General features: G+C 40.4%; 1 protein-coding gene across 3 annotated transcripts in view; it reads left to right on the top strand.

The window, feature by feature from the left end:
* The window catches only part of rreb1a (ras responsive element binding protein 1a), a 92,433-nt gene that overhangs the window by 49,753 nt on the left and 30,671 nt on the right, over window positions 1–12,009 (top strand). For 2 of the 3 annotated variants that reach the window (XM_079805966.1, XM_079805967.1), the window contains exon 2: window positions 8,693–8,809. In XM_079805966.1, coding sequence (XP_079662092.1) covers window positions 8,771–8,809 — 39 coding nt within the window. In that variant the 5' untranslated portion in view covers window positions 8,693–8,770. Of the gene's footprint in view, window positions 1–8,692; window positions 8,810–8,920; window positions 9,151–12,009 lie in introns of all 3 variants that reach the window. The other variant, XM_079805965.1, reaches the window with a different exon arrangement.

The raw sequence follows: 12,009 nt of genomic DNA, 5'->3' as shown, positions 1-12,009 counted from the left end.
GCGTTTGTAATTTCTAAGTGAAGGCTTAGAATAGACCCTATACTTAAAAGCGCTCTTTTTTTCCCCTTTTTGGACAACCAACCAATCACAGTCTTCAAAAGACGGTGTCATACGTAGCAACGGGGTCAGCCCCGCCTCTTCACTAAGATAAAAGTTTGTGTATTTTCCTTGCTCAGAGTTGCTCTCAGATCGGTCCCGAATAGCTCTTAAGCTAAGACTCCTACGTAAAAGTTTTTAAGCTAAATTAGGAGTTTTCTGAGAGGCCTCTTAGACTCTTTATGAATACGGGCCCAGGAGTGTAGCTTCCTTCCTCTACTGCCTCATCTATCTGTGTTGGCTAATGCTTATTTCACACACAAGAGAGTCTGCATTTCTCCCGTTTCCTTTCGAGCGCTGTGATGTAAAGGCTGTAATAAGCAGACAAACATATGGTCACTGGATTTACTGCAGTCTTGCCTCTAGGGGTGGGAATATTAAGGCACTTAACGATTCGATCCGATTCTGGGAGTAACGATCCGATTCCCAAAACGATTCTTAACATACATTTTTGGTATCTAATTATCCTGCTGTGCAAATACATGAACTTTACATTTGAACCAAAATTGGAGCTAATATGTGTTTTGTTTTTAGTTAGAATATCTGTTTGACAGTATTGCCATATTAAAAATGATTATGAAGTAGTGTTAGACCGATACATCGGCCGATATTTGCGATTTTTACGTGCATCGGCCGATATAAGGCTGCTGCGTTCGCCGATATTTTTCCCCTGCATTATTTCCAGACAGGCGTCCACAGGGCAGCTCTCACCGTCTTCAAACTCTCTTGCTCTCCCTCGCGCATATTAATCAAAATCAATTGAGAATTGACACGATGGTAAAAGGTGGAAAGACTGAAGTTTCACGCGGAGCATTGGGAGATTTTTTCCTGAATTACCGCTGGTGTTGCTCTACAAGAGATTAAGTGAAGTGCACCTACACTCTAAAAAATGCTGGGTTAAAAATAACCCAAGTTGGGTTGAAAATGGACTAACCCAGCAATTGGGTTGTTTTAAGCAAACATTTAACCCAACCTCTGGGTCTAAACAACCCAATTGCTGGGTTAGTCCATATTCAACCCAACTTGGGTTATTTTTAACCCAGCATTTTTTAGAGTTTAACCATTAAATGACTAGGTTGTAAATAGTTTTAAAATTAAGTATAGTACAGTCAGTTTACACTTTATTATGCTGCTTGCGTGTTGATACTGTGCGCAATAGTGTCATTATTTTATTTATGCTTAAATATTTATTTTCACCACTGAACTCTTTTTTTTTTCTTCTTGTTCTACCTCACCTGTTTTTACTATTTGTTAAAAATTGTTTTTTTTTTTTTCAGTTCAATAAATGTTCTTTTTTTTTTAATTGTAAATTTTAAATTGTCATCATGATCATTGTGTCATTTTTATGTTGTAAATTAAGGGAGCAAAAGCAGTATCGGCTCCAAATATCGGCTCCAGAAAATCGGCAGCCCATCGGCTAAGGCTAAAAATGCACTAAAAAATCCATATCGGTCGATCCCTATTATGAAGATTTCTTTCAAAACTTTTATTTTATTAACAAAGTTATATTTAAGATGAACAAGCTCTGAAGGAAACATGGTAAGCCATATATACAACTGCAAAGATCAATCATTAAGAATGAAAAATTGTCGCACTTAGTTGTAAATTGAGAACTGTTTAGTTTCTTCAGAACATTTTAACAAAAAATATCTTTAAAAGGTATGTCACTTGTTTATGGTCACTGGATTTACTGCAGTCTTGCCTCATTGCAGACCTCTCTACTATTTCTCAAAGTGCTTTTTTTTCCTCCCGCTTGGGGAAAACCTTTATACCTTCACCCTCTCCCTTAATATAAGCAATTCAAGACCTCGTCCCACTAAAACCGTGAACAAAATGGTCGCTCCATGCGATATCTGTGTGCTTTTGAAGCGCATGTGTGACTTTCGGCAGTTTGGCTTGGAGCTATTGTCTGACAGCAACTCTTGAAATGCCCATCCCACCTCGGCTCTGTCATTTGCATCCCAGAAGCCAGAAGCCAATTACTTTAATAAGAGCTCCTAATGATTGTAGGCTGGAGGCTAGGAAGGAAAAGCTCTCGTTTGTTTTTTGACTAAATCATATATTGGTGACTTGAGTTTGTGGCTGGAGGGAGATGCTTTGGCTTCAGGCCCAAGTTTTAAGGTAAATTTAGATTAGGAATGCTTCTCCAATAAATAGTCAGGTGCTATTTGTACTGTTTGGCAGTGTCATATGTGTGTCCCGTGGTAAAGAGGGAAGGACAAGCTCTTGACTAAATTTCAATTGTCGAGCTGAAACCAACTTTTAGCTTGAGCTGATTGGCCAGTTGTGTAGCATCACACGTGTGTTGGCCATACATTTTTCCCCAACACTTTTTAAATAAACACTTAACTCAAGTTGCAATAATTCAATTGAATTACAAAAGTTTGCGGGGTGAATTAAAATAAGAAACACCTAAGCTTATTTTAAATCCTTGGTTGAAAACCACTGGTTTAGACTCGCTAGAGTCAAAATTAGGATGTACTGATTTAAAAAATTTGGCCGATACTGATAATTCTTTATATCTAAAAGCCGATAAATCCAATATTTTGCCTGATACATCTGAATCCAATTTTTTATATGATTTTTGAGAGCCTGATTACAAAAACAAAAGTCTCACCATTAAAATCCATGACCCAAGCACACAATTATGATTTTCTCATTATAGTTTTATGTAGCCTGTATGACAGACTTGTGTTTAAAAAAAAAAAAAAGTGATTCCAATCATATTTCAAGCAATTTAAAACCATCATGACGAACATTGCACATCTTGAGTATCTCAGCTGAAGGAAATAAATCATTATTTATTGGCTTTATATATTTTGATATCAATATGGTGGACGATATATCATGCATCCCTAGTCAAAATATACAAATTATAATGCATTTACGGGATGCCAGACCTGCACAAATGCACACTTGCATAATTACGCTTGGCGTGTTAGTTTAGTCAATATTTCAACTACTTTTCATACCTAATTTAAGAATTTCCTGGTTCTAGCTTGTGGCTAATTCCATCTCCAACTGACTCCCTGTTGCGAAAACAATTTGTTTTGTAAAGAAATGCTGTCGATCTAGTCAACCTTGACACGTTTTCGAATAATTTTGAGGATTTGGGAAGATGTTTTAATAGGGATGAAAGAGGAAAAGCAGCGAGGGAAGACAAAACAAGATGGAGAGAGACCGAGAGCGGGAACAGCAGAGGGATTCTTGCTTGCTCGGTTTGGCACGGTGTGAGGACTTTTCCACCCTTGTGTGCTTCTGACTAACACAAAAACACTCAAGAAGCTCACACACACGCAAGCACACGCAAACACATCAGATTCTCTACTAGAATCATCTGTGCTTTCCCAGAGTTTGACTTGTTTTAACAAGGATGTGCAAGAACCTCTTTCTCTCTGTGTGTGTGTGTGTGTGTGTTTGTGTTTGTGTGTGTGTGTGTGTGTGTGTGTGTGTGTGTGTGTGTGTGTGTGTGTGTGTGTGTGTGTGTGTGTGTGTGTGTGTGTGTGTGTGTGTGTGTGTGTGTGTGTGTGTGTGTGTGTGTGTGTGTGTGTGTGTGTGTGTGTGTGTGTGTGTGTGTGTGTGTGTGTGGGATAGTGAGAGTGATGGGTGGGAACAGATGTAGTAACAGCAGCCCCCCAACTCCCTCCACCCCCACTATCTCCCGGCAAAGGAGCGAGAATCTTATGACAAGTACAACTCGCTCACACACTCTTGCCCCAAACCCCCACTCCAAGCCCTTGCACAACTCGAAACCTGCCCTGCTGTTGTGCAATCCCTTGTCTTTCTACCTCTAATCATCAACAGAACCCAACAGTATCTGGCTTGACTTTCCACACCCATCTCTACCAATACAGGTTTCCCCTCCTTTCCCTTTTCCCACTGTGAGCTTCTTTCTGTTTTTCTCTTCAGTACATGATACTAGTTTGTCCCCCACCCCAAATCATCAACCGCTTTTCCAGCAAAAACGCCCCGCCCATCATGCAGACGTCCTATCAGAGGAGCGGCTCATCTTGTCTAATGAGGGGAAACAGATATGCAACCACGCTTTAGTGTGACTGGTGGCTCGTACACAACTTCCCTTCAATGCACTCAGTTATCAGATGATGCTTTTCATTCTTGTAAAAAGTTTGCACTGACCCTTTCAGTTAGAAAACTGATGAAATAACAGTTTCATCGCAACCATTGAAAAGACATTTTTAATCCATAAATACCATTACGTTTTTGGGGAGCCATACCACATTACATTTTTACAACCTTGCCTTGTCATAAAAAGGCCAACTTAGCTGATATCTTAAAGGGATAGTTCACCCAAAAACGAAATGTTTATGTTTATCTGCTTACCCCGAGGGCATCCAAGAAGTAGGAGTCTTTGTTTCTTCAGTAGAACACAAATGAAGATTTTTAACAGTGTGATAGTCGTATAATGATGTCAATGGGGATATTTTAGAGTATGAGAGCAATGAGAGTAAAAACACATAGACATACGAATCCTTATTAAACCCTGCGGCTCGTGGCGACACATTAATGTCTTAAGACACGAAACCATCAGTTTCTGCGAGAAACCCAACAGTATTTGTTATTTTTTTTTATACCTCTGATCAGACGAATGTCATCTAGTTTTCTCGGCGCCATAACTTCCGGCGAATAAGGTCAAAATACCGGCGCGATCAAAGATATATATACGTAGATGCCTCATTCGACCGATCCGCAGGCACTAATGAGGAATCTATGTATATAGTTCTATGATTGCGCCGGTATTTTGACCTTATTCGCCGGAAGTGATGCCGCGGGGACGGCTGATGCAGAGCCATATTAAAATATGGATATTTTTCTTACACAAACACATCGATTCGCTTCAGAAGGCCTTTATTAACACCCCGGAGCCGTGTGGAGCAGTTATTTGACGGACAGATGCATTTTTTTATGGACATCAAAAACACAATTATTACTGCTATTATAAAGCTTGAATTAGCCAGAACATTTTTTATATAACGTCTGAAATAAGAATGCCATATACACCTTGGATGACTTGAGGGTGAGTAAATCATGGGCTAATTTTCATTTTTGGGTGAACTATCCCTTTAAGAGACTTAAGCAAACATGAGCAACGAACTTCATGGCTGTTAAAAAGTGTGCAAGGACGGTCATGAGTCTGCAGAGGTTCTTCTCTATAACACAATTTCCAATTTAGCTTTTTATTTGTTGTCACTACAGTGACTTTTGGTTGATGAATGCTCTTGTCAACCCCCACTTTGGTTATTTTGAGGAGTAAGAACGCAGACGAGGAGCTCCATCCGCATTTAGCGCTAGACTAGGAGGCTGTTTTTGGAGGAATTTGGTTTACCTCTATTTGGCTACTAGGCATATGTGAAGTTTCACTTATTGGTGCAGAGTTGGCCACCCCTGATCATATCTGCCATTTTGTTATGGTCCAGACAACAGCAGATCCTGTTGTCCAAATGCCTCGCCACACACACACACACACACACACACACACACTCGCATTCCCTTATCCTCTCCAAAAGAGGAAGCTGCCCAGACTGCAGAGGAGCTTCCTGTGTGGTTGTGGATGGGGAAACGGCAATTAGCAAAGAGAATCTTTCACTCGCTCGTTCTCCATCTTTTTTCCCCTCCCCATTCCTATTCTTCCTTTTTGACGACAGCTCTCCCTGCTTCATTTTAACACATTTGCAATCCCTTTTAGTCATTTTAGTCATTAGCACACTTGTTGAATCATAACCAAAGTAGCTCTAGCATCGCTCATCATCCCCTCAGGAATGAACCCCTTGCGACCTCCCCATCTTAAAAGTACCGCTTAGACCCTCATCCAGATTAGCATCTACAGCCATCTGGCAGGACGACACCCACCGAAGCAGAGATGTGTGTGTGTGTGTGTGGTCGTGTGTAGTTGCCTGAAAATTTGGTGAAACCAGTCATAGGCCACGCCCTATTCAGTTTCCCTATGATGTTGCAAGTTGTTTAACCCAATCAGATCTGGGTTTTTTTCTTAAACAGGGCTCGACATTAACGCTTGTCCGGGACAAGTGGATTTTTTGAAGGGGCAAATGAAAGAGAATTTTACTTTGCCCGACCGGACAAGTATCCTGATAAAACATCATTAACAAAAAATAACAAGGGAATCACCAAAATGCAAGAATGATTCTGCATTCATTAGTGTAAGTGGTGATCGATGGTGGATAATAATATATAATATATAATGAACTGACGGTAACGTTGAGCTGTTGGCGCTCGCGCAGCCTCTCGAGGAGAAATCGAAACAAACATGCGCCGCTCACACAGAGAAACTCAGTTAACACACTGCCGTAAACGTAGAAATGTGGAGTTTATTCATATTTATAACATATGATACAGTTGCAACGTCACATTACCAAGAGTGCTGTTTTCCTTAATAACGACTGAAAATGACACTGATTTCATACGACAGTTCCATAAACAATTATTAACATCAAGTCACTTACATTTTAGATGCAATATTGAGTGTTTTTGTTCTATTTCAGCAGCAAAAATAGTTCCAAACAAAGATCACAGCAGAACCATAACGCCTGTCACAGCAACAGCGTGTGTTAGGGAATGATTCAGTGTTTTGAATGAATCGGTTGAATCAAAGATTCAATGACCTGTTCGTAAACAACTGCCTCGTTCTTGAATGAATCAGCCGTTTGAACGAATCGACTCAATGACTCGCTCATTAAGACGGTCACCTGCTGCCACCTACTGGCGGTTTAGTTTCATCTTTAAACATTCTTTCCAACTTTTTCTTATTTGTATATTCAAAACAATCTCATAACATTATTTAAAACAGTTGTAATTTTTCAGTGTAAATAAGAAACAGCCCTATAGTGTCATCTTCTAATTTAATTTATTGATCAAATTTAAGAATATAAAATGAAAGCTGAAGCATAGCCTATATTTGGGGAAAAATGCCCTTTATAAAGGGTAAAAATATCACAAATATGCAGATTTAAAATGTCAAAGCTGATTGAACACTGGTGAGAATATTGCTTCAAAATAAATTTTATTTACAACACACAAAAAAAATAGATTTTTTTCCGGACAAGCGCATTTTTTACTTGGACAAGTGAATGACAGATTTAGTTAAGCACGTGAACAAGCTTAATGTCGAACCCTGCTTAAACTTGGCTAGGAAAGTCTTAAGTTGCATATTTCAAGGAAGTCAATGAGGGGAATTTCAGTGTTAAATAAGGGCCCATTCACAGAAAACAAAAAACAAATGTGATACACATGCAGCGGAATAGAAAAAAACGCGAGATCTAGAGATTTCTCAATTTAACCTAAGCATTGGGTTTTTAAAATGCTTTGTCATGCGTGAGACTAAAGATGTGAAATGCAAGAGCACCGGTTGTTCAACTAGCACATGTTTACATAGAAAAACAATGGGAAAGGACCAAAGTGGAATGCAAAAACGTGAATGAAGCTTCATAGTTCATCATGACGTCAAGCTTTGTGTATGATGACTCTTACGCACTTGGCGTTTGCTGTACTCATGTGATCATGAGACTCTTTGGACAGGTGCTGGAGCCATAAAGCACCAAGAGAATGTGTGTACTGTGCGTCTCATCTAGAGAACACACACATGTTCTGCTGACTGGGAAAGTGCCCTGTGTTGTGTATGCGCTGAACAGTTTTCCATTCCCAAACCGTTCTGATTTAGCCCCCAGAAAAGGTTCTCCAACTAGATGTTTTCTGCTCATAAAGTTCGAAGATTTTTATGATTTTGAGACATTATTACGAGACTGTTTGAATTTAAAGGGTTAGTTCACCCAAAAATGAAAATTCTGTCATTAATTACTCACCCTCATGTCGTTCGACACCCGTCAGACCTCCGTTCATCTTCAGGACACAAATGAAGATATTTTAGTTGAAATCTGATGGCTCTGAAAGGCCTCCATTGGCACAATGCACGGTTCACTCTCAAGACCCTTAAAATATACTAAAGACGTCGTTACAAAGTCCATCTCACTACAGTGGTTCTACAATAACTATATGAATCGGCGAGAATAGTTTTTGTGCGCAAAAAAACCCTAAATAACGACTTATATAGTGATGACGATTTCAAAACACGGCCTCATGAAGCTTCGAAGCGTTATGAATCAGTGAGTCGATTCATGATTCAGATCGCGTGTCAAACTGCTGAATCGACTCACTGATTCATAAGCTTCGAAGCTTCATGACGTCGTGTTTTGAAATCGTCATCACTATACAAGTCATTATTTAGGGTTTTTTTGCGCACAAAAACTATTCTCGTCTCTTCATATAGTTATTGTAGAGCCACTGTAGTGAGATGGACTTTGTAACGACGTCTTTAGTGCCTTTTAAGGGTCTTGAGAGTGAACTGTGCCATTGTGCCAATGGAGGCCTTTCAGAGCCATCAGATTTCAACTAAAATATCTTCATTTGTGTCTGAAGATGAACGGAGGTCTTACGGTGTCAAGCGACATGAGGGGAAGTCATTAATGACAGAATTTTCATTTTTGGGTGAACTTACCCTTTAAGCATGACTTCCAGTGCACTCTGAGTGCACCTTTGGCTTATCTACCCTTTTTTTTCTCCATAGTTATGGAAAATTCAACGGAGGAGACGAGAACCGAATCCGCAAATTGCACCCTTACTGCGGAGGAGGTGGAGCAAAGCGATGATGTCCAGAGCCCCGCCCCCACAGAAACACACACAGGTAGAAATCTATCCATTGGTCTGTCTATCTGTCTGTCTATCTATCGATCTATCTATCGTTAGATCCTTCTGTCTGTCTGCCATTAATACAAAGACATTAAAACATCCACAGAGGGTTCTGCAAGTGTAGAGGAGGAAGGAAATGAATGGGAGAATGGACAGAATAGAGCAGAAGAAGAGATGCATGTAGCCGATGGAGTGGACTTGTCTTCCATTAACTCCATGATGAGCACTGTGATGAAAGCAGCTCAACTTAACGGCGTAGTAGACTCCGCCCACACCACGCCCAATAAGGTGCCAGTCAAAAGCCCCAGCTCCAACCGCAGTGGAAGGAAGAACCAGGTAAGACGTTATGAAGAGTAAGGGCGAAGGTCACATACATATTTGCTAAATCGAATAGAATCAGACAATAGGAAGTGTCATGTATATGTGAATTTATGCATATCTGCAATTTATATATAAATACACTATATTGGCAAAAGTTTTGGGACGCTGTCTTTACATGAACATGAACTTTAATGCCATCCCATTCTTAATCTGTAGGGTTTAATATGGAGTCGGCCCACCCTTTGCAGTTCTTACAGCTTCAACTAATGGGGTTTTGGTTTCCTTGCCACTGTTGCCTCTGGCTTGGCTTGCTCAGTTGGGGACACTAAATTTTTCAACTAAACATCAAAATAAATCGAATTAATAAACTAAATTAACCATATAAACTAAATCTAAAGCCCACACTGTCACTGTATGATAATTGAAATGAACTGAAGACATCAGCGTTTTCTCCAGAACGGCTATACGGCTGAATAAAATTATGCTGCATTATTTTCCTGTTTAACACTGTAAAGCTGCTTTGAAACAATCTGCATTGTTAAAAGCGCTATATTAATAAAGTTGACTTGACTTCAACTCTTTGGTTTAGGAGTGTGTTTATGGGGAATCTTCTAGAAGTGCATGTGTGAGGTCAGGCACTGATGTTGGACGAGAAGGCCTGGCTCTCAGTCTCCGCTCTAATTCATCCCAAAGCTGTTCTATCGGGTCGAGGTCAGGACTCAAGTTCCTTCACACCAAACTCGCTCCTCATGTCTTTATGGACATGTTGGGACAGGGGCCGTCCCCAAACTGTTCCCACAAAGTTGGGAGCATGAAATTGTCCAAAATGTCTTGGTGAAGCGTTAAGAGTTCCTTTCACTGGAACTAAGAGGCCAAGCCCAACCCCTGAAAAACAACCCCACACCATAATCCCCCCTCCACCAAACTTTACACATGGCACAATGCAGTCAGGGGAGTACCGTTCTCCTAGCAACCACCAAACCCAGACTCGTCCATCGGATTGCCAGACAGAGAAGCGTGATTGGTCACTCCAGAGAACACGTCTCACTGCTCTAGAGTCCAGTGGCGGCGCACTTTACCCCACTGCATCCCACGCTTTGCATTGCACTTGGTGATGTAAGGCTTGGATGAGCTGCTCGGCTATGGAAACCCATTCTATGAAGCTCTACACACAGTTCTTGAGCTCATCTGAAGGCCACATGAAGTTTGGAGCTATTGTTAAATCTGTAGTTATAAGTTGGTGATTTCTGCGCACTGTGACCCTCAGCATGCGCTGACCCCGCTCTGTGATTTTACGTGACCTACCACTTCATGGTTGAGTTGCTGTTGTTACCAATTACTTCCACTTTGTTATAACACCACTAACAGTTGAGCGTGGAATATTTAGCAGTGAGGAAATTGCACAGATGGAAACTGATCACAGTACCAGTTCTCTGAGCTCCTGAGAGCGACACATTCTCTCACTAATGTGTGTAGAAGCGTCTGCAGGCCTAGTGCTGGATTTATACACCTGTGGCCATGAAGGGATTGAACACCTGAATTCAATGTTTTGGAGGGGTGTCCCAACACTTTTGGCAAAATAGTGTATATATACTGTATAATAAAAGTAAAATATAAGTAAAGCAATGAATTAAGTTTCTTTTTATAAATGTTTCTTCGTATTTTGTGGAACATACGTGGAAGGATGTCCTTTTATTGTCGCAAACAAGAACTGTTTGCTGTATGAAAACAGACAATATATTTATGATCCAAACTCAACACTGAATTTCTAACACTGATTCATAATTCTCAAAAAACAAACTCATACTGACTCAGTCCCCAAATGAACCAATCAGACGAGCCTTGGCTGCATGCCAATTAGCATACAAAAGTTTGTGCTTTGCTGCTGATGAGAAAGTTGACCACCAGGTCATTAAATGCATAATGTTTGAGTTTGAAATGCATTATTAATTTTAGGTAAATGCATTCAAACACACCACTATGTCATCCTGGCACATTTGGCATACTACTTTTAATTTACTATAATGGAACACACTAATCCTAGTCTTGCACAACATTTATGGGATGCAGCACTAAATAATGTGTTTTTGTTGTTAGAAAGTGGTACAGGTGGGAAGGACTTTATGGATCCAGCATCCTGTTTTTAAATGAAAAGTGACAAATGGTCTTCTGGCATCTCAATCCACCTTTTGTCCACACGACTGCATCACATGGCTCCCATTAGAGCATGCAATTCATCCCTTAACACTCCTTTGTGCGGGCAACAGGTGTCACTTTTAACCCCTTAACACTCTTGTGGAACTTGGGGGGAAGTTTAGTCTCAGAAGTTTTGGATCCAAACCACCCTTCCCCCTTTAGAGTGTTCCTTCCCCATTTGAAGAACTCACCAATCAGAGTGTTGCTCTCTTGGCATATTTGCATAGTCTGTATTCGGCAATTTTTGCCTGGAGGGCAATAGCTATAAAACCTCATAGACTTGCAAAAAAGGTTTGCGAGTCATATCTACAGACCAGAATAGACATTTGAGGGTGGGATCTTTTAGCATGTTAGCAGGGTTTCACCTGGAGAGGCTGTAGCCTAGTTCTCAGGCCTCTTTCACTCCTTTTGAGGAAAAGTAAAGAAGCTTATGGGAGTTGTGTAATTTACTGGATTAACGGAGCATAAAGAGACGCGCCAAAGTACAGCACAAACAGGCTCAGACAAAACCGGGGGAAAAAAAGTTGCTAACAGGTGTTCAGGTGCACCTTATGAATTGTAAACAAAGAAAAATGCCTAACAGCAAATGAATTACGTCCTCTTTGGGAATCAAACTATGGAGATCATCCTTGGAAGACTAGCTTTAAACCCATTTAAACGCTCCGTCTCTTCTGCTCA

Source organism: Gobio gobio, assembly GCF_949357685.1.
Source record: "Gobio gobio genome assembly, chromosome: 23".
In the NCBI taxonomy this organism is placed as follows: domain Eukaryota; kingdom Metazoa; phylum Chordata; class Actinopteri; order Cypriniformes; family Gobionidae; genus Gobio; species Gobio gobio.
This window is presented reverse-complemented; position numbering and strand designations above follow the sequence as displayed.